Source organism: Dipodomys spectabilis, unplaced genomic scaffold (genome assembly GCF_019054845.1).
Source record: "Dipodomys spectabilis isolate Male_0828 unplaced genomic scaffold, ASM1905484v1 ptg000115l, whole genome shotgun sequence".
Lineage (NCBI taxonomy): Eukaryota > Metazoa > Chordata > Mammalia > Rodentia > Heteromyidae > Dipodomys > Dipodomys spectabilis.
In genome coordinates, this window is record NW_024870792.1 from 2,567,978 (window position 1) to 2,592,351 (window position 24,374).

The following is a 24,374-nucleotide window of genomic DNA, read 5'->3' on the forward strand; positions in this document are numbered from 1 at the left end:
TCTTTTTGTTTCTGATTCATTTTTCTTCCAGGAGTTAAGCCCAGAAACAACACATCCTGATTTCCGACTTTGGCTGACGAGTTACCCTTCTCCAAATTTCCCTGTGTCCGTACTGCAGAATGGCGTGAAAATGACCAACGAAGCCCCGAAAGGTTTACGGGCTAATATCATCCGATCTTACCTCATGGACCCAATCTCTGACCCCGAATTCTTTGGCAGCTGCAAAAAGCCTGTTAGTAATGGCTAAGTCTTGTTACCTCAGCCCTGTGAAGCAGTTCAAGTGGCTTCTGGTGATCAGGAGGTGTGCGCCGAGTAAAACTACAAATTAAATTGGCCACTTGCACTGTGGTGCAGTTGATTTTGATTACTGATTATTGACTGTGCTGAAGTCAATTTTATTAATATTTGATTTTAATTTTAGCACCAGCCTCACTCCTGCTCAGCTAAGATCTTCTGGGGTGTCATTAATAATGTAGCTTCCTATTTAGAAAGTCAGCTGTAAGCCATTCCCAGTACAAATCTGCAAGGTTGGAGAATCTCGTTTCAGGATATTAACTGAGCTCTTTGCTATTCACAGCCATATCTCTAAATTAAAACATAAAAACATTTCCCCCATATAACCATAATGAGAACCAAAATGATTCTCCTTTTTGATGGATGGGACTCATAAGGGTCTTTTTCAGCATCACCAGGCAAGTAGGGAAAACCCCCCACTGCTTTCATGATTACAATTCTGTGTGAATGTCTGTGACCTAAAATTGTTTCACAGTGTTTTGCCATAATTAAAATGGAAGATTTTCTTTTTAAAAGGGGTTATGAACCTTAGTAAGTTTTGCTATTAAAAGATTTAACATTCTTGGTGTCCAAATATGAGTTAAGTGCATATCAAATGAAAATATCAAAAATAATGAAGAAGTACTTTCATTAAACAAAAGCTTGGACACTAGTGAAAAGAAAGTTCCTATATTCATAACTAAGTCAAATTTTATCCCAAGCTTCCAAAACCTGTTGTACGACTGGTTTTTTGCATTGATTAGGCTCAGAGAGAACAAATTACTCTCACTTTGGTGGTGAGGGCATTTCTGAATACAGTGGATGAACAGAGCCTCTCTGTGTAATGTACTTAAATCTTCTTTTCTTCTACATCAAGTTACCTCCAGCACTGGTCATAGATTTTAGCAGTCCAGGAATTTACAAAACATCATAGCCCAAACCAAAATCTCCTAAAATACCAAAGCGCAGACCCTTACATTTTTTCTGTTTAAACTTGTTTGTTTGAAACTAATTTTAAACTTATGGGAGTATTGTAAATATAAGTACAGCACAAGAAATGCCACTATATCCTTTGTCTGCATTCACTTCTTGTTAATGCTTTATCCTATTTGCCTTAGCATTTATATATGTTCCTCCTCCTCTGCGTGTGTGTATGTGTGTGTGTGTGTGTGTGTGTGTGTATGTGTGTGTGTGTGTGTGTGTGCACACATGATCAGTCTTCTGACAATATCCATGGATGATGAGTTCTAGGATCTCCCTCCTCTGGCAAAATCTGAAGATACTGAAGTTTCTTGTGGAAAATGACATAGTGTTTACATATAAATTACACACATCCCTTTGTATACTTAAAGTTGCCTCTCCATTATTTATAACACACAATACATTGTAAATACTAAGCCAATTGTTATATTGTCCTTCCTTGTTTAGGGAATAATGATAAGAAAAATCACAATCTTTCTCTTGAATATTTTCGATATGACATGTTTGAATCTGTGAATATAGAACCAGCAGGAGATAGAGTCCCATTGTGTACACACACACACACACACACACACACACACACACATACAAAGGCAGTACTTGGATTTGAACTCACAGCCTATTCCTGCTAGTCAGACACTTTATTGCTGAGCCATGCCTCCAGCCCATGTTTTGCATGTTTGTTTGTTTTTTTTTTTTTTTTTTGAGATAGGAGCTTACTTCTTGCTCAGTGTGTTTCTGGATGAAGACATGCCTACTGCCTATCACAGCTAAGATGACAGGTGTGCACTACCACTCCATCTATGAACTAAGAAGTCTCCACAAGCTGGCATCAAACCATAATCCTCTTGTTCTTGGCATCACAAGTAGCTAGGATTACAGATGTAAGCTAGTGGTGGCCAAGTATTTTTAATAATAGGGATATTATCATAGTATAGTTTTTCTCTTTAGTAAATTTAACAAAGATGCACTAATGTGGTTAATCTACCATTCATAATCTATTATTATATACTAATGCAAGAATGTCATTTGGAACATTTCTCCTGAACATGAATACAGGTTGCATTTCTTTGCTATCTGACTATTTAATTAGCTAGATAGTTAGTTCATTTGTTCATTTTGGGACCTTGTGCATGCTAGGCAAATGCTGATCTACACCCTCAGCACTGTTTTGACTCCTTGACCTGGACATACCTTTAGCCTTTCTTTATGACACTGGTATTTCTGAAGGACTTATTTCCTCCTTTTAAAAAAATAGACTTTCTTGCATTTGAGGTATGTTTGATGTTTTTATCATGATTACGTTCAGATTATTTATTCATTCTAAGCCAAAACACTAAGGTCACTAAGTATGACCTTTGAATGTCACATCTACAGGTATATGATGTTCTTTGCCTCTAATTGATCTTGCTAATTTTTAACATTGCTAGTTTTTATCATTGGAACCAAATATATACTGATTTCTCCATTGTGTAATGATATTTTCTTCCTTTCAACTAATAACCAGCCTGTGGAGAGATATTTTAGGACAATGAAATATTTTGTTCCTCATCTAGACTCAGCCCCCATCCTGATTAGTATCCATTCACGTATCTTGAGTGATTGAGTTAATCCTATAATGATTGCAAAGCAATTAGGTTCCAACTGCAGACTCAGCATGTGTTATGCTTGATACTCTATGCAATAGTTCTTCCTACCTTCACATTTATTTATTTATTATTGATATTGACTTAGAGTTTCTGAGATCTTTTCCCCGATGGTAATTTTGTTATCACATTTAGGTCTTTTGGTGCTGTTTCTGATTTGGCCAATAGGAATTCCTTAGACTAGTTCATCTGTACTTACTTCAGATCCCATCTCTCTCTTTTGTGCTTAAACTCAGGGCCTGGGTACTGTCTCTGTGCTCAAGGCTAGTGCTCTTCCACTTTTAGCCACAGCTTCATTTCCATTGGTAGTTAATTGGAGATAGAGTTTCATAGGCTTTGTTGCTCAGACTGGCTTTGAACCACGATCCTCAGATCCCAACCTCCTGAGTAGCTAGGATTACAGAGGTGAACCAGTGCCCAGCTCCTATCTCTTAAAAAAATCTTTATTATTAGCACCTTACTTTCTGATATAAGATGCTCTAGACTCATCTTGTACCTATTCTGCACCAGTCATAGACCAACTGTTTTTCTGAAAAGCACCATTTACTTGCATTGGAGATCATGGTTGTTGGATGAGCTCATTGCTACTATATTGTGTTTGGTTCATTAGAGAGAACTTGATAATATGTACATGTTTACATGTATTCAAATGTCCAGATACTTGAGCATATATATATATATGTAAGCAAGTACATGTATATGTGTGTATATGCAAATATATATTTTAGAAGTGATTGATTCACACCAATACTTTTTTTTTTTGTCGGTCGTGGGGCTTGAACTCTGGGCTTGGGCATTGTCCCTGAGCTCTTCAGCTCAAGGCTAGCACTCTACTGCTTGAGCCACTGCGCCATTTCTGGTTTTCTAGTGGTTTATTGGAGATAAGAGTTTCCTGCCCCGGCTGGCTTTGAACCGCGATCTTCAGATCTCAGCCTCCTGAGTACCTAGGATTACAGGCGTGAACCATTGGTGCCTGGCTTGCACCAATATTTCTTGTTTCAGGGTATCTTCCCAAAGTTGTTTTTTTTTTTTTTTGCATTCTTTTTTAAAAAATTTTATTGTAAAGATACTGTATAGAGGGGTTACAGTTACATGATTTTGCTTTTCTTTATTCCGTATTTATGTGTACCTTCCTCTACATTGAGAAATCTGGCTTTCAGTCACACCCATACAATAATTAATTTGATCAGTTTTCTGATATAGTCAATAGAGTTCTAGAATTAGCGCAGCATGCTATATACTTCATTTTCTTTACCTTTTCGTTACCTTTCTTTTGTCAAATTGTAGGACTTTGATCTCTCACTATCCCTCCTTTGGTTAAATTTGTACAATTTTTCTTTTGCCTCCTATTTTTCTCCTTCAGTTTTGTTCTAATTCCTTCTCCCTAGCTTGAGCTTAGAAAGTAGACTTCATACTGTCCTTTTAGTTGTAAGGAGACTGAGCTTCCAGGCAGCAGTTACTGTGTCCGAGGAAATCACAAATCACTCAAGCTCTATTGTGACCATTTGTGTGGCTTCTAGAGCTGTCTAATTGGCTCCAATTATCTCCTGTAAAATTTCTCCATGGTTCTCTGGTACTACCCATTGGAACTCATAATTCTCGCCTGTGATGTTTTAGTTGGAACCTCCAAAATTCTATAAAGTAACATTGAATTAAATGAGCCCGTAACGTTTCACAAACATATGATGCACAAAGCAATGTGTGCCAACTGGACATGTTTACATATGTGCGTATTTTTGCTTGAAGAGTCTGTTCGAGTTATGCTTTGGTATGACTATATACCTACCTGGGCTATTTATGAATAAGAAATTTAATTGCTCTTATTTTAAAATATGACACATAAAATGTAATGTGAGGAAAACTAACAATGTGGCCAAATTTTTCTCATTATAGGAGGAATTTAAGAAATTGCTTTATGGCCTCTGTTTCTTTCATGCTTTGGTACAAGAGAGACGGAAATTTGGACCACTGGGATGGAATATTCCTTATGAATTCAATGAGACTGATCTGAGAATCAGTGTACAACAACTCCACATGTTCCTGAACCAGTATGAGGTATCATAAAAATCACAGCAAGGACATTACCTTATTTTTTTTTTTGCTCTTTATCATGTTGTAAGTATTTGTATAGTGAGCAGGGACTGCTGATTAATTCTGTTCTTATAAAATAAATTGCAGGGTAGATCCCGACAGCTCATTAAACAGTACTTTACTATAACAGCATATTATAACTGCTCTGGTAGGTAGTTAGGATGTCAGTTTGTCTCTTAGGACTCTCTATTTTATCATTTATTTTGACACATAAACAGTGGTGGAGGTCTGAAAAGTAATGGTATCATATTTATTTTGAAAATGACTTGAGAACATAAGTCAACCAGGCTCCAAATTGGGGGAGAAGGGGGAAGGAAAGACCAATTTCTTCTTTTCTGGAGCATGACTTTGTTTTTAGAGAAATGACATTATATTTTCATTCCAGAGTTTCTTTGGACCATTTGTCAGGAAAACAAACTAGTTCAGCCAGCAGTGTTAAATCTGAAACACAGATTCTGAAAGGCAGCCAAACAACCCAATGTCACATCAACCACATCTCTTCCTCTACAACCCTCATACCCCCTCCTGCCCCTCCCTTTCCCGCCCCCACGAGCATCCCCACACTACACATGCATACCCAGGGACATGCTCACTATTGGATTTTTAAATGTGTTTGCACCTTTGATCGACTTTTTTTTGTTAAGTTAAATCAAATATCTATAAAAATATGGAAAATGAGTCATCTAAATTTTGGCAGAACTGGAAACCCTAACAAAATCATTCAGTTAATAAAGTATCAAAAAACTTTATTATTTTTAAAAGGTTTGCAAACAGGAGGGAACCAAAAAAAAGCAAAGGTGAAGCTTAGCATTAAATACACAGAACTCAAGTGGCTACAGAGACACGTGAGATACCTTTGAGCTTCTGAGTCTCATTGGATGAATTCTTATTTTCTATTAAAATGGAATAAATTTAGAAAATGACTTGAGACCCTATTGAGACTATATCGAGTGAAATATTCAAATAAACATAAATTTGATTAATTTATTTTTAAGGTAAAATTTACATATAAGTAACATACACAATCCAGGAAAATGTGCAATTATAAAGTACCTGAGGAAATATTTGAACTGAAATAATACATTTTATTACAGAAAAAATAATTCAGTAATTTGTTGTAAATACCTGGAGAGCATATTCTGAATTGAAATACAATCTGTAGTGAAGAGTCAGTTTAAAAATATGTAGGCAAAGCCTTACGTGGTGGTACATGCCTGCAATTCCAGCACTTGGGAGGCTGACGTAGTTGGATCAAGAATCTGAGGCCAGCCTTCGCTACATAGCAAGACCTCTTCTCAAGAAAGAAAAAACAAAAACAAAAAACAAGTTGGGCACTAGGCACTGGTGGCTTGTGCCTGTAATTCTAGCTGCATAGGAGGCTGAGAGCTGAGGATCATAGTTCAGAGCTTTTGTGGACTGGAATGTCTGAGGGAGACTCTTATTTCCAATTAACTGTCAAAAAGCCAGAAGTGGAACTGTGGCTCACATTGTAGAGCACCACCAGCCTTGGATAAAAAAGACTAAGGTACAATGCCACACTGTAGTTTAAGCCCTGGTAACATTATATATATATAAAAACATTATATATTATATATATACATATATATTTAATGTGTGTGTGTGTGTGTGTGTGTGTGTGTGTGTGTGTGTGGTTTTTAAAGAGCTCAATGGTAGGGCATTTGAGCAGCGTGCATATGGTCCTGGGTTCAGCTGCTCACAGTCACTGCCTAAGAAAGGGTCTAGATATGCAAGGCTAGTTTAACATTTTAAAATCACCACATCCACCAGCTAAATTTAAAAAAAATCACATGTGTCAGTACATATAGAAAAGGGCATTGGCAAATCCAGCATTCATCATAAAAAAAAAAGATTCTTAGTAAACTAGAAATAGAGGGAAACTTACCAACTTGAAAAAGGGTATCTACAAAAACAAGATAGCTAACATCATTCTTTAATGTTATTCAGTATGACTGGCTTCATTAGCAGCAAGCAATTAGAAGCAATTGCTCCCTTTGTTAAAAGGGAGCAATTTTTACACACACACACACACACACACACACACACACAGAGGGAAGAAGGCCTTGTGAAGATGGTGGCAGAGACTGGAATTCCACTGCCACAATTAATAGAGAATATATATAAAGGAATTATATGACCGCAAACGTGTGTGTGTGTGTGTGTGTGTGTGTGTGTGTGGTGTGTGTGTGTGTGTGTGTGTGTGTGTGTGTGTGTGTGTGGTGTGTGTGTGTGTGTGTGTGTGTGTGTGTGTGTGTGTGTATTTGTGTGTTTGCCAGTAATGGGGCTTGAACTCAGGACTTCACACTCTCACTTGACTTTTTCAATGAAGTCTGGTACTCTACTATTGGATCTATAGCTACACTTCTGGCTTTTGGGTAGTTAGTTGGAGATCGGAGTCTCATACACTTTTCTGCCCAGGCTGGATTTTGAACCCTGAACTTCAGACTTCGGCCTCCTAAGTAAGATTATAGGTGTGAGCCAGCAGTGCCTGGTTTTATTATTGCAAACTTTGGGTAACATGTTTACTAATAAGTGTCAACAATAAACACAATTTCATGTAATTTGATACTGATAATTACTAGCTGGTGACTTGAGCTCTTAATTTTAGGAACTGCCTTACGATGCTCTGCGGTACATGACTGGTGAATGCAACTATGGGGGCCGGGTGACGGACGACTGGGACAGGCGCACCCTGCGCAGCATTCTGAACAAATTCTTCAATTCAGAACTAGTCAAGAATCCAGAGTACAAGTTTGACTCAAGTGGCATCTATTTTGCCCCTCCTTCTGGTGATGTAGGTGTGCCCTTTGAGAAACCTGAAAGCAATCCCAGCCAGAGCTTAGGTCACTGGTACGGTAGACCAAGTCAGTACGAGGGATTCAGGCAAAGTCACCAATGACTAATTGTCTGGTGTGGGGAAAAAGATAGATAGAGAGAGAGAGAGAGAGAGAGAGAGAGATGTGCAGCTGTGTTATAAAACCAATAACCAAACCTCTTTTGCCATACACAGTTAGGGATGTTTGCATATGATTTTGTGATCACCAGGAAAGCATGGAATTTGTAAACATAATATATAATAATATATAATTTTAAAACATAAAGTATGTAAAATATGAAATGTGCATGCATGTGCATAAAAAGATGCAAATAGTGTTTTCAGATAATAAAATTTCCAATAATTATTACTTTTATGAATTAGGCACATTTGAGTAAACTGGAAATAATAACAATAATAATCACTGTTACTATTATTAGTTTTTTGAGACAGGATTTCTCTATGTAGCCCAGGGTGGCCTCAAACTTGCTTCCTTCTTGTTCAACCTCCAAGTAATTAGGATAATAGATTTATACTATTATGTTCAATTCAGAAAAGATTGTTTTTATTGTGATTAATTGCCATCAGGAAAATGCAATGCATAAATTTCTCAAGAAAAAACTTCTAATTCAAGTTAGAAGTCCCTTTCATTAAAAAACCCATTCCAACTGAATGGTACATTGCCTTTTTAAAAAAAAAAAATCAAATCTCGTTCATATTGTGGCCCAGGCAGAAAGAACATGAAAGCATTCAGACTGCAGCCTCACAGGCTCATCCATGCAAATGTTAACTCTTGAAAATTATCTCTTTTCCACTTGAAATTCTACTGTGCAACTGATTTTTTTAACCTGACTTTAATTTATCTTTGCAGCACAAAAGCTACATTGAATACACAAAGACTCTGCCATTGACCCCATTACCAGAAATCTTTGGGATGAATGCCAATGCAGATATCACTAAAGATCAGTCAGAAACTCAGCTGCTGTTTGATAACATTCTTCTTACACAGGTGCGTGATCCGTGCAGGACCTGGCTCCTGAGCCATAAGAGATGTTCCCTGGAGCCTTTGTGTCAGCACATGAGAGCCCCCTGGCACCATTCTCTCAAGTAGAGTTGCATTTAAAGGAAAACAAAATACACACATACTCACATACAATCCATATAGATTAAACAATACAGTACATGCACATGTGGATTTTTTTCCATCTACTTTTGGAATATTTGAGTATCATCCTCCATATAGAATTATGGTTTATCTGTATTACATAAGCTTGAACCAAAATATATGGTAAATATATATATATATTGTGTGTGTGTGTGTGTGTGTGTGTGTGTCTGTGTGTGTCTGTGTCTGTGTCTGTCTGTCTATCTGTCTGTCTATCTGTCTATCCTGGGGCTTGAACTCAAGGTCTAGGTGCTATCCCTGAGATTTTTTTTCTCAAGGCTAGTGCTCTACCAATAGAGTCACAGTTCTACTTCTGTCTTTTTCTGTGTATTTTATTGGAGATATGAATATTATAGAGTTTCCGGCCTAGGCTGGCTTTGAATCATGATCCTCAGATCTCAGCCTTCTGAGTATCTAGGATTATAAGCGTAAGCTACCAGTATCTGGTTCCTTTTCAGTTTTTTTAAGGTTGAAAATAGAGTTTTATACTCAGTACTGCCAAAACGAATTCCCAAAATATACTTGGGTAGCAGTTTGAAAACAGAATGTGTCTAGAATTTTACCTAGTTTATAGTCTGTTACTAATTCAGCAGCAGTTAGTTGTAATGATTCATCTTTATAAAATATTGCAGAGCATTTTATTTCATTTATATAGAAATAGTTCCTTTCACACTAATATTATGCAAGATTGCCTGATGTATGAGGCCCAAAATGCAGCACGAAGTATAAGTGAGCTGGGTGCTAGTAGCGCACACCTATGATCCCTGAAAAGACTGGGTTCTTAGTTCACAATTCAAAGCCAGCCCAGGCAGGCAGCTCCATTTGACCAGCCGAAAACCAGAAGTGGAGGTGGAGCACATCAGCAAAAAAGCCATCCAAGAGCGAGAATATGAGGTCCTGAGTTCAAGCCCAAGTACCAACAGGGAAAAAATATATACAAATAAATTTAAAAGGCTAGAAGAAAGATTCATCTGGTTGTTGGTAGGCCCAGGAAGGAAGAAGAATCATTTATTTAAAACATTGTGGGCATAAATCAGTACATCTGAATGAACACCAGCCAATCTTGCTTGTCAAGATTCTTTCAACAGATACACTCACTTGTTTCTTTTCATTTATGAAAGCAAATTAATCCACCTGGCTAGAGTTCTCTTGTATTATATATAGTTTTAATAGACTAAGGATAAATGGTCAGTCAAGAGGATTATCTAACTGAATTCTGATTTTTTTTTGTGGGCATTCAGAGTGAAATAATAATGACCAATATTTATGTTATATAGTTCTTACCATGCACTGTTCTAAGCTTATATAACAATGTGATTCTTATATCAGGTGGGGAATATTATCACTACCATTTTACAGCTAGAAAATCGAGGCACAGAAAGATGAAATACTTAAGCCAAAGTCAGCTGATACCATTTGAAGACAGACTCAAGGCTAACCAATGCGGCTATCCCCAGTTGGGCTTCAGAGCTTGTGATTTGGACTGCTGTCCTCTGCTTTCTACCTCCATTTACAAAATGAAATAAGAATGAGAAGGCAGGGCATCCAAGATGCTGAAAAGCTGAAAATAAAGAGGATGTTGTGGGGTGCTGTTTTTGGTGATGGAGTTCATGACACTTGTATTTCTAACCTACTCTATAATGACATTTTCTAATAAGGCAAAAGGGACACATTGATGACACTAAAGCCTCTTATTATTGCAGTGGGCATAAAGGCATTGGAACAAACATGAATAAGTAAACTTTAGGAACATTAGGTGCATGCAAAACACAATGGTCTTACAATGGGACATTTACAGTGTCTTTTGGCTTTATTTAAATGTGATGGTGTGTATCCCATTACAGAACACATAAAATAGTGGGTTCATTCCAAAAGAAAATGAGTCAGAACCAAACAAATAAGTTTAAATACACAAGGGATACCTTCTCAGTATGTGATAAACCAACCTATTTCAATATCCTCAAACTCAGTCTGACACATATGAGTCTAGTAATGGCTAAGGTCCCTTCTTAGATCACAATCCAGAGGCAAAGAAAACTACAGATCTTGGAAAGCAAATTAATGATGATAATACTTTTGCATTAGCAAATTTAACTGACACATCTGAGAAAAAAGACTGAGGTATCATCATTAGAATGTAATTTTTGCAGAGGTATTTTACTTATATTTAATCATTATACTCTATTTTGAGTAGGTAGATTGTTTCAACTTAACTCATTATAAGATTAACATGGGTAGAGATTTTCTTAAAAGGTTGCACTGTGTGATGTCTCCTTAAAAATAAATTCCTATTACCTTTATTTAATTAAAGAAAAATAACCCTTAGATGATTTCAAGTGGCAATTGTTTTCCTTTAGGTGATACCTAAGAAAAAAGGTAGTCTAAAAGGGAAGCTGACTAAAATAAGTAATTACAAATAAGTAGAATCCAGTTGCTCTTCTTTTAATCTTTAATATCAACTGGATACTACTTTCATAAACTTGCCATAACAATTACGTGATTATAATATGTGAGAAATAGATCTGTATTATTAAAATATTTTTACTTGTTTGATGGGTTATAGGCCTAGAGTTTTTGGTTATTTGGGAAGGTGCAGTTCTTGCTAAAAATTAATATAGTCCCTTATATCACATCAAATACAGATGTAAAGCAGCATATTACTTTCTAAATGCTGTGGAAATAAATACTTCACTACTGTAGATCAAATATTTTTTATTCTCTGATTTATGTATTTAGTTGTAAATCAAATACCTTAGAATAATAATGAGAGATTATTATATGGATAGATCTCATTTTTACTAATATAATTAAAACTATCCAGCACTTAATTATTTTATTGTACAATTTTATAAGATCTTATGGTGGTATATAGTAGGTAAGTTGAAGCTTAAGGAAAAGTAACAGTTAATATTTATGGAATAGATTTATAGAATCTTTAGTAATTATAGCAACCAGAAAACATAAAATCTGAATGAAAACTAAACAGAATTTTCCTTTGGATTGGAAATGTGAGGTATATTTTATTCTAGTAGTGCTTATTTTCTCTATACCCAGAGACACATACCTGCATATATTTGTGCTAAGATTTAAAGAGCTTTTCCAGAAAAATATAGATTCATTTGCACAATGCCATTATAAACATAAAAAACAAAAATGGAATTGAAATTCTTCTTTGCTTCCAACTTGAATTACTAAAGTCTGTCTTTTCTCCATAAGTCTTCCAATTCCTTAAGCGACTAACTTGTTTTCCTTGCCCTACAGGTTCAAGGAGGAAACTATATCTCTACTTTTGGCAACCAGCCTGCACCAGAGTTATTAGCAAATATATTTTGTAGCAAGCTTATTCAATGCATGATCATATTTCCTCCTGTGGGACTTAATTCTAATCATCTGTTGGTCAACTCTGCCACTGTGAATACCTTTCCCTATCTGCAATATCCAATCCTTCTCCTCTACCCCAAACCTATCGTATATTTCCTTTCTCCACACCTTCTTTTGCCCCTGGAAATGTGATAGGCTCTTCCTCTCCTTTTCACAGTCATTTTCTCCAAAATGCTTATCCCCAACATCCTACCCTTCTTCTGTGGAGAGGGATCATAGATAAAATGACCACAGTGTACTTACTTATCTCACAGGGTTTGGTTTTTCTTTTCAGCTATTCTTAGCCCTTGATGAAAGTTTTTGAGTAATAGTTTGGATTTTTCAGTCACGAGCATCAGGAGCTGGTGCAAAATCATCTGATGAAGTAGTAAATGAGGTTGCCAGTGACATCTTGGGAAAACTTCCAAACAACTTCGATGTTGAGGCTGCGATGAGGAGATACCCAACCACTTACACCCAGAGCATGAACACCGTGCTTGTCCAAGAGATGGGCCGGTTCAATAAGTTGCTGAAGACCATAAGAGAGTCATGCATTAATATCCAAAAAGCAATCAAGGTAAGGGGGAATACACAAAACAAGCCTGGAATTAAGCATAGTATTTATCTATTTAACAAAAATTTATGAGGCACAGATGCTGTTCAAGCACTGTTCTTTGTTCTAAGGATAGGAAAAAAAAAACTCTCTGCTCATTAGGAGTTACAAAATTTTGTGGATAAAAATTAATAAGCAGGTTAAATGTACTGACTAGCAGTAGTTTGTTAGGATATATGCTGAGACATAAAGCGTTTTAAAAAATACAAGTATCTATACACTCATAAGATGATGCTCTAGTGAGAGCATCAAAAAAGCAAATACACACATAATTTTGGTAAGTGCCAAAATTTTATTTCTATAAAACCAGATAAGGGGTAGAAAATGGTGGGTGGGAACCTCTTTCCGTCAGCTAAGCCAGTCCTTCAAGGAGCTGACCTTTGGGGAGAGGCCTACCTGAAGTGAAAGGGAATGCCATGGACTATAGAGGTAGAGCATTTCAGGCAGAGGACTTGACAAGAAAGGAGCCGCCACGGGGTCTTCCAGGAGCACTAGAAGGAAGGCTGCTGGCGTGATAAGAGCGAGCAAGGCAGGTGTGGGGGATGGGAGGATCAGACCACAATGGTATAGCCAACCTTGGTTAGGCTCCTGGATTTTATTTTAAAATATAAAAGTAAAGAGAAGACCTCAAAGGGTTTATAGCAATGCAGGAAAATTGTTGTGTTTCACAATTTCTTTTAACATTTACTCTGATCACTGCAGAAAGAACTGTAGGGGAACAGAAGGATCGCAGCCCACTGTGCTGCTCTTGTAGCGGCTTTGGAGCGGAGAGAAGCGGTTGTCTCTGTGTTGTTATTGACCAAGGAGTCTACTAGGGTGACTGAAAAGCAGTCTAGGAAGAAGCAAGGAATGAGTCAAGGTTGACTCCTAATTGTTTGACCTAAGCGAGCAGAAGTTTGGGGATGGGGTGGGGAGAGCAGGTTTCAAAGAGAAAAACCAAGACTTATGTGTTGATCAGTTTAATTTGAAATGTCTCAAAGATGCAGTAGGTTGGATTGCTCTTGAATACATGTTTGAGAACTCAAGAGGGAAGTCAACACTGGAGATCAATTTCACTGTTAACGAGTTAATTACATGTAGAACTAAAAACTTCAAATTGTCTCAGGTACTTTGGTAGTACTGAGGAGCAGAGGTCACTCACAAACATTCAACTCATATGAACTATTTATTGTTTCCTTTCTCAGAATAGCCTTTCATCATTCTCTTAATTTGTCCCTCCTATGGGAGAAAAATTCAAATTTGGAAAATCTTAACTTGAAGTGACCTTCATGATGATCCTTAAGCCCACTGATTAGTCTCTTGTCTCTCCTCAGTATTTCAATGACTCAATTAATTCGCCTAAGACAATTCCTCCTAGGTTCTCTAGTATAATAAATTTTTAAGAATTATGACCAAGAAAGCAGCAATTCCCAGGATACTTTGCAAAATAGGTTTTGTCCTATTTTGTACACTTCAAAAATGACAACTTTAACAAAGGAACATGTCAAGCATATTTTTTTAAAAAAACTCTTCGTTTTCTTAATAGAAATTTAAAAGAGATTGTAGACAAGTGGTAATACCTTGTTTTTAGGTTACCAAAGTTCAGTATTGTACAAATGTCAACTAAAGATATGCAGATATGATAAGATTCCATTTTTCTTTACATGAAACCCTGGAGAATGTTTCCATAATAGGCAAGTAAATTCAGTCAAAGTTACATTGATTCAATAGCTAATGTATAGCCAAGGCCTAATGAAGATCAACTAAAATTTCCCTTTCTGTAGACAGTGAGAGGATAATTGTGAGGAAGGCATTTAAACGGGCTGTTCCTAACCCATACCTTCATTTTAACCAACCTTAAATATGTTTCAGGGACTTGTTGTGATGTCTTCAGAGCTTGAAGAAGTGGTAAGCAGCATTTTGAATGTCAAAATTCCAGGAATGTGGATGGGTAAATCCTACCCAAGCCTTAAGCCACTTGGCAGCTACGTGAATGACTTCCTTGCGAGGTTAAAATTCTTGCAGGTAGGTTCATGCAAATGACATGTCAAGATTCTTCCTGTTCCATTTGCCCCATCCAGAATATCACAGCAAGGAGAATTGCTCTCTAGTTACTCTGTACATCCCAGATACAAACAACCACTAATTAATACTATGCTATATAAGTATGTAATTGTCACACTGAACTGCCCAGGTACTGGTATTGAAAGTGGAAATGTTGCCTAAAACCCCAAGGACTGATGTAGTTAGATATTCACCATCTAGCATGCTGATTCTCTGATTAATATTTAGCACTGAAGTTGAAACCTATAGCTGAGCTTTATAGGAAGCCAAAGATGCTAGTAGTGATGAGTATTCTAGGTCATGAAGTCACTAGACAACTGGTTCAGCCCAAGGTAGCAGTACCTTCAAGTGTTCAATTGCCTTTGAAATGGTGAATGGGCAGAAATCTGTCTCCTTATTCTGTGGCAATGCTGATTGTCCACTATATTCTTTTTTTTGGGGGGGGGGGGGGGAGCAGTCCGGTCATGGGGCCTGAACTCTGGGCCTGGGCTCTGTCCCTCAGCTCTTCAGCTCAAGGCTAGCACTCTACCACTTAAGCCACAGCGCCACTTCTGGCTTTTTTCTTTTTGCTTATGTGGTGCTGCGGAATCGAACCCAGGGCCTCATGCATGCAAGGCAAGTGCTTTACCACTAAGCCACCTTCCCAGCCCACTATATTCTTATTAACAAATATATCCATTAGAAATATCAATTGATTTCCTAGATGCTATACACAAGGCATTAAAAACTGAGTTCATTTCTGCTAACTTATTTCTCATAATATCAGTCTTGGTAATATCACTTTCCTTACCTTGGGTTCTTATAGAGACAAGATTTTCAAATTAATTTCTCCAGACTGGCTTCTGTGATTTGCTACTTAGAGTCATTATTTAAATGCTCACCTTTAAAATCTATTCTAGGAAGAGAGAATTAAGGTATTTCAATATTTCTGGAGACCTTGGGCTCGCACTGTCCTCCTTGTTTCAGGCAGTTTTTGTGCAATATGTTTCATTTCATTGTATTTTGATGAAGTAGGAGGAAAATTTTCCCAAAGAATATTCTACTGGGTACTAATGACTAATTAGAACAAAGTGAGGAAACCATATGACCAGATTTTATGGGGTAAGGGAATCAAATTCCACTACAGAACATACTTTGTACTACACATGTATGAGTTCACCGAGTATGGCAACTTTGTGAAGGAATGATTGGTCATGTATGAAACAAACATTTACATCTACATTCATACACTCTGTACTTCCCCGAGAAGGTACAATGGACCTGATATCATAGCAAGTACTTGTGATGCTACTTGGTATTTTTGGTTGTTTGTTTTGTTTTGTTTTGAAGTTTAAGAGTATGGCTTGTTAATCTTCATTTACTAGTTCATTTTCACAGGAGTGTTTGGGGACACATTTTGTGAAGCAGTGTTGCAGTTGTTTTTTTAAAAAACACTTGTATTTTGATCCACCACAGCAATGGTATGAAACCGGCCCTCCACCAGTCTTCTGGCTCTCTGGCTTCTTCTTCACACAAGCCTTCCTGACTGGTGCCCAGCAGAATTTTGCCAGGAAATACACAATTCCTATTGATCTTCTCGGCTTTGATTATGAAGTAATGGAAGACAAAGAGTACAAGACTCCCCCTGAAGATGGTAAGTGTGCTGGTAGAGTGCCACCATGACAGATTGTGTTGGCTCATGCCTGAACACAGAGCAAAGGCTTCACGTCCTCACTTGTCTTCCTCGGCTGTTGAAGAGTAGATGGTCACACTGACTACAGCTCATCTTCAAGTGGATGAGAATAAAACCATGAAGAGGAAGAGAACATATAAAGCAAGTGGGAGAACATAACAGGAAACCTGTACAAACGGCATATGTTCCCCTGAACTATTTTTTCAAAATTACATGTTAGAAATTATTTCTAATAACAACAAAATGATCATTAAATTAATATTAAATGGGATAATTGCCCCAAATCTTCTGCTGGCCTTGGGGAATCAAGATAGTAGAGCATTGAAGAGGAGGAAATTTTTCCTAATCCCTCAAAGAGCATAAACTACAGACCCTTAACATTTGTTTTCTCTCCTATTACATACGTTATTCTGAAAATCGTAACTAATACATACTTTTTATTGATAGGCTGATCATAAGGAATTTATTTGCTTAATTGATCGACTCTTTAGTACTTTGTGACTACGCTTAGGTTTTATTTCATATTCAGTAGATAAGGACACTTTTAAACAGGCATTATTTTAAAAATATTGTGGATTCCTAAGTTTTACCCTAACAGTTGACTTTAAATGAATGACATGAACCTAATGTAACTGTTAATGTATACTGCTTTAATGGGTCAAAGACTAGTCTAATTCCTTATTCATCACTGAATGATACATTGACTTGCTCATTCAGTTAAGGCACTGGAGATGCCAACAGGGAACAACTTGGAATCTTTTCCCTCAGCTAATTTATACCCTACTATGAGGTACTGATAAGTAGACAAGTAAGCAACTATAGTATTTGATAATTACATTACGGTGCCATGTGGATTTATTTTAAATGGTCACACATCATACAATGTAACAATTCACTTAAAATTGGCAGTCAGGGGAGGGTGACGGGGGCCTGAAAGCACCAAGCCCTATTAGAGTCCAAAGCACCTAGAAATGGGCTTGTTACAAATTAAAAGGAAGCAATCCATAGAATGAAGAGAGAGCCTACAGAATGGAAGGTAAACTTTGCCAGCTATTCCTCTGACAGAGAATTAACATCCAGAATATATAAAATAGTCAAAAATTAAACATCAATAGAATAAATAATATAATCAATAAGTAGGCAAATGAACTTAAGAGACAATTCAAAAGAAATGGCACACTGGAAATAATTAAATGAAACAAATACTCAACATTATTAATCTTTAAAGAAATGCAAAACAAAACAACATTGAGATATTATCTTACCCCAATTAGAATATCTACCATCAAGAAAACAAACAACAACAAATTCTGACAAAGATTCAAGGTAAAGAAATTCAGTGTCTGTAGGATTGTTCATCTAAATAGATATGGAAATTAGTTTGAAAGTTTCTCAGAAACCTTATTTCTAAAGCAATCTAAATCAGTATACAATAGAGTTGCTACAAACTTAGGTTTATTTTCACATTATTCACAATAACTAAGTTATGGAATTCGTCTAGATATCCATCAATGGATAAATCTATTTTAAGAAAAACCTTAATGTTTTGGAAAGAGGGGGATAAAGGAAAGTGATGAGAGGCACGCTGGGTGCTTATATGAACATGTCAAAATGAATTTTCCCATGTAGAAATAATTGGTGCTTTATTTTAATGTGGGAAAAATCAAGGAAAACATGGTGTATAAATGTGCATATGTGATGTGGACCTGTGTGTGTATGTAGTGTCAGCCACAAAGAAACATTAAATCATACCACTTGCAGGAAATGGGAGAAACTGAAGATCATCATGTTTAATAAAACAACACAGCCTCAGAAAGACATGGTTCTCCCATTTGTTGACTCTCTGAGGAAAAGCAGGAAAATAATAGGGAGATTATTATAGAAAAGGAGAGGATCACGGGATGTTAGGTAGATATGATCAAAGTGTGAGATGTATATGAATGAAAGGTAACAAATCGAAGTGTGAGATGTACATGAATGAAAGGTCACAAAAAAATCTTTCTTAATGTGTACAATTTTTTAAATTCAGCCCAACTGGCCACTAACCACATGCAGCTAGTGATTGCCATATTGGATGGCACAGACATAGAACATTTTTATCATTTTAAAAAGCCAATTAGACAGCACTGTTTCAATGGATGTTTTTAAACTATTCTGAAGCAAAGTTTCACTTACCTTAACTGATTTTACTTAAGTTCCAGAAGGTATACAAAGCAGGCATGATTGTTTCATAAGTGTTCAGGTGGTTCTCCACAAGATCTAATAAGGTTCTAAGGTTAAATGAAGTGCTCAAGGTTACGCAGCAAATTAAAAAGCTAAACTATAATCATTCTAAGTCCTGCATTCTTTCTCATAGTATTTGTGTGACAATAGCTTTAAATACGTATGGGAATATACATGTATTCAGTCTCTGAAGCTTTAGGGACCAGAATAGAGAAGTTACCTACATCTTATTGGTTTTCTAATTTGTGCTCTTCAACTAGTTGATATATGACATCACATTCTAAAGAAAGTTTGTGCATAGGTCCTTTCTGTACACAGACTAAGGAGAGGTCTTGGCAATGAGAATAGGTTCTAAAAGAGGAGGAGAAATTTGTGGGGAAATGAGGATGTTTTCAGACCTCATAGTACTTGACAACAAGCAATCATGATCAATTAAAAATCTTAGCCAGCTGCCTGTGGCTCACATCTATAATCCTGGCTACTCAGGAAGCTGAGAGGATTGTGGTTCGAAGTCAGCCTAGATAGGCAAGTCCATAAGACTCACTCTTACCCCAATTAATCACCAGAAGACCAGAAGTGTAGCTGTAACTCAAAGTGGTAGAATGGTAGTCTTGAACACAAAATCTCAGGGACCAGCACCCAGGTTCTGAGTTCAAGCCCACAACTAACAACAAAAAAAAATAATAATGTCAACATGTACTAAGGAATTCTCAGACTAGTTTTAAACTGCTTTCTAGTTTTGTATTGCACACCTAATTTTAATACTATCTTATTGAGGTATAGTTGTTTTTGAAATATGAGTGCTAAAACATAACATTCTGGATATGGCCTTCTTTTAGAAAAGTTATGGGCTACTAAGTACCTAGTACTACTACATGTATCATATTCACATTTAGTAATTGCAGACCCAGAACTCACTCAACAGGCATATTGGTAGTGTTCTATTAACTGTTGTCTCTTATGTTTAGGAGTTTATATTCATGGATTGTTTCTTGATGGAGCTTCCTGGAACAGGAAGACAAAGAAACTTGCAGAATCATACCCTAAAGTTCTTTATGATACAGTGCCTGTGGTTAGTATTTTCTAATGATATATACATGCTGTATATGTTTATGTGTATCTATGAACATGTTTTGTTATTCATGGTAATCGTATTCTGTAAAGTTGCTGCCAGCAGTGAATTAAGGAATCCTGACATTACTGCCATAGAAAAACCAGCTTGAGTTTCAGCAGTCACAAGGACTTTTGTCAGTTGATTGATATATAACATTGTATTGTTTCTATTTAAAGAGGTCTGATTTAAAAGACATAGTGGATACATTAATATCAATTCATGAACAAGACTTCACAATAGCAGTTGATTCCCAAAAACTTGGGAATCATTTGAAACAAGAAATTCACCAACAAAAATGACAAACAAAATGTGAACAAACACTTTAGCACTACACCACCCCTGAAGATGATTCTCATTTACACTTACAATAGCTGAAAAGTAATATCCATGAACATTAGACACAAGGATTGAAATCTTTGATGCTTTGTTCAAGTCTGTCAAAAGCCACAATGTACTGCCAGTGCTTACTTGACAATTGGAAATTCATTTTGGTGAGTAGGGAAACTTGAAACTACAGAATAGTAAGGAATAACTGCTTATACTTAAGTATGTATGAATTACTACATCATGAGAAGGTGGTTTTTCACACAATTTGAAGAGCAGGTCTAGGACAGTATGGAAAAAACATACAAACTGTGGGATTCTCATGAATTATGAGATTGCTTATAGACAGGCAAAAAGTCCCCAGAACAACTGAGGTAAGTTTGTGAACTGGGCAAGCCTAGTTGTGAGAAATTTGCAATATATACCAAGGCTCATGTTGAAAATCACAAGGTAAATAAATGGTTGTAATTTCAAGAGTTGGTTGGGATTGAGTTTTTCTTTCACAAGTTCATATTAAGTAACTTTCAGGGAAGTTTATTTAAAAATGGATAATGGCTCTTCTAAATAAAGAAGTGACCTAGTGAGAAATAAAAATTCTCATTAGAAAAATCCATTCTTTGGTTCAAATGAAATATGTCCAGGTTGAGAATGTCCAGGGTGTATCTGGCTATCTAAACCTCCCTTTATATCAATCTGGATTCCAAAATTATAGGAAAGAATTTAGAGAAACTGTCATTGTAATTTTAAGCTTTTTTTTCTTTATATATCTATATATTATTGTAAAGATACTGTACAAGGGGGTTACAGTTACATGAGTAAGGTAATGAGTACATTTCCTATTGAGCATGGTTACCCCTCCTTTGTTTTTCCCCTACTATCCCTTTCCTCCCCACCTCCCCAACTCTTCCCTCCCCACTCCCCAAAGTTGTAAAGTTCATTTTCAACATAGTGATGCTAAGAGAAATGAACTCCAAGACAGGGACACAAGGGTTTTTTTTTGTTTTTGTTTGTGTTGTTTGTCACTGTTGTTTTTAATATACTATGTGATTGTTTTCTTTTATATCTTCTTCCCCCATGGTATAACCCCTGTTGTCACTGTATTTGATTCTGGTGTCCTGCATCTTGTATATACATTTTTCTAATTTGGGGAGGGGAAGGGAAAAAACAAAATGCTGAAACAAGGACACAGGTTGACCCATTTTTTTCCTTTTAAACAGTACTAGGGTTTGGATTCAGAGTCTCAATGTTATTAGATACTCTACCACTTGCGTCAAACCCTTGGATCTATTAGTTTCCTTAAGTGGTTTATGTTTAACCTGAGCAGCCTAAAGGGGCTCAGAACAGTGGGCTGCCATCATACCACCTGAAGGATTACTTGTTATTACCACTAAAATTGTCACCAACTATTCATCTGAAAGGTGAATATCCAGAACCCAAAATCACAACAAAAGAACAAGTAATCCAATTAGAATGATCTAAATACACACTTCTCAAAAGAAGTCCAAATGATAAATATGTGAAAAAATGTTTCACACCATCAGCCATCTGTGAAATATAAATCAAAACTATAATAGGTTCCCATCTTACCTCAGTTAGAAAGCTGTTACAATACATAAATGAATAAATAAATGTTGATGAGGATGAGGGGAAAAGGAATCCTTACATTAGCTGTAGTCTCCGGGAAACAATATGCAGGTTCCTCCAAAAACTAAAAACAGAACTATGATATGATCCAGCAATCCCATTACTGGGTACTTAGTCAAAGGAAATGAAGTCTGCACACAAAAGAAGTACCTGTCTGTCAAGGATATGGTGGTTCTATTGAAAATAGCTACCGTTCTGTTTTAAAGTCTGTTCTGGCACATGTAAGTATAGCCACTTGAGCTTGTCTTTTTAAATCCATTTGCTTGCAATATCATTTCCTCTCTTTCCACTTTTGGCTTGTGTGCATCCTCAATGGTAAGATGAGTTGCTTTAAGCAACACTTTATTTTTGCTTTTTGGAGACCTAAGACAATTTGCCTTCAGAATTATTAATAAAATAGATACGTGCTTGTCATTTGTTGCTTTTCCCCCTTAGTTTTAAGTATAATTTAATACTTCCTCTCTTTTCCATCTTTGTGGTTTGATGGCTTAATGTATCACTTTGTTTTTCTAGATCTCACTTGTGTGCATATTGTTTTAGTGATTGATACTTTTACGTATCATGACAGTAGTCATCTTTCTTCCACTTTTGAGTGTAGTATTCCCTTAGGTATCTTTTGTAAAAAAAAATTGCTAAATTTTTTATTCATATCCCTTTATGCTCATGAGTTCCTTTAGTTTTTCATCATCTTGGAAGATCTGTATTTTTCCTTCTATCTTGAAGGATAGCCTTGCCTGGGTAGAGGAATCTTGCTTAGGAGTGTTTTGGGGTTTGGGTTTCATGACTTGAAATATATCATTCCATGCTATTCTGGCCTGTAAGTTTTCTGCAGAGAAATCTGCCGTTAACCTAACTGGGTTGCTCTTACATGCTCTTGGTGCTTTCCTTTTCAAGCTTTTAAGGCAGATGTGCTACCACTGAGCCATGCTTTCAGCCCTTTCTTCCACAGGTTACCTTTGAGGTAGTCTCATTTATCTCCTGCTTGGGCACACACAAGGAGCACACAATCCTCCTTTTCTCACTTCCTACTACAACTAGGATGACGTGTGTGCCAACATACTCAGCTTCTTCCACTGGGATGGACTCATGCAGACTTTTCTGCTCAGGGCAGCCTGGAACTGCAATCTTCCCAACCTCAGCCTCCAATGTAGCTAGGATGACAAGCAGAGGCCACCATACCCAGCTATTGATTAGGAAGGGATCTCACAACTGTTTTCTTGGTCTAGCCTTAAAACACCAAGAATCTCTCATCTTTAGCTCCCAAGTAGCTACAATTACAGACACCAGCACTGGTCACCTGATATTGTACTGTATTTTTACCATTTGACAATTATATCTCACTGTGAAGATCTTTTCTGGTCTTATCAGTTTGCGGTTTTGTAGGCCTCCTGTTCCTGAGTGCTCATGTTATTTTCTGCTGTTATTTTATTGAATAGGTTTTCTTTATTTTTGCCCTTTTGTATATGCTGATGATGCAAGTATTCAGCCTTTTAATAATGGTCCTGAGGATCTTTTTTTTTATTAATTGTAGGAGTTGTTTGTTTTTAGTGCTGGTGCTAGGGCTTGAACTCAGGGTCTAGGTGCTGTTCCTAAGCTTTTTTTACTCAGGGCTAGTCCTCTACCACTCCCACAGTTCCACTTCCGTTTTTTGGCAGTTAACTGGAGATAAGAGTCTCTTGGACTTTTCTGCTCAGGCTTCTTCAAATTATGATCCTCAGATCCCAGCCTCCTGAGTAGCTCGTATCACAGCTGTGAGCCACCAGTACCCAGCTCAGTTTTATTTTTGAGTGATTGTGATATTGCAAAAGAGTTGATGTTGCAAAAACCTTGCTTGATCTAGTTTGGTGTTGAGGCAATTGAATTTATTATCTCAACCTATTGAGCTCTTCCTATGTGGAACCATACTTGTGATAGTTTCTTTTTCAAGATCTTTTTTTGCTAATTTTTTATTCATATCCTACGTGTCTTCCTCATTTCATTTATCTATATTTTCTTAGATCTCATTGAACCTTTAAAAAATGATTCTTTTGAATTAACATTTTACAGTACTGGAATTGGACCTCAGACCCTTATGATTGTTAGGTGAGTACTCTTCCAATTAAGGTCCCTAACCCTTACTGTTTTAGTATTTTTCAGGTAAGTTCTCACACATTTTTGCTTGGGGCTGGTCTCAGACCAGATCTTTCTACTTATGTACTCCTCCACACACTCCAAATAGAATTGACAAGCACACATCATCAAGCCTGGCTTGTTGTGTTGAGATGGGGAGGAGAGGGGGAGAGTCTCATTAACATTTTGTCTGGTCTGGCCTCAAACCATAAGCCTCCTGATTGCTATCTCCCAAGTAGCTAGGGTTGTAAGTATAGCCCACCATACCTAGATCCTTTGCTCT

General features: G+C 36.8%; 1 protein-coding gene across 1 annotated transcript in view; it reads left to right on the forward strand.

The window, feature by feature from the left end:
- The window catches only part of Dnah7 (dynein axonemal heavy chain 7), a 210,385-nt gene that overhangs the window by 182,661 nt on the left and 3,350 nt on the right, over positions 1-24,374 (forward strand). Inside the window, exons 57-64 of the mRNA XM_042688311.1 lie at positions 32-232; positions 4,794-4,955; positions 7,618-7,803; positions 8,696-8,833; positions 12,696-12,926; positions 14,814-14,966; positions 16,461-16,638; positions 19,869-19,972. Of these exons, the coding sequence (XP_042544245.1) occupies positions 32-232; positions 4,794-4,955; positions 7,618-7,803; positions 8,696-8,833; positions 12,696-12,926; positions 14,814-14,966; positions 16,461-16,638; positions 19,869-19,972 (1,353 nt within the window). The remainder of the gene's footprint in view (positions 1-31; positions 233-4,793; positions 4,956-7,617; positions 7,804-8,695; positions 8,834-12,695; positions 12,927-14,813; positions 14,967-16,460; positions 16,639-19,868; positions 19,973-24,374) is intronic.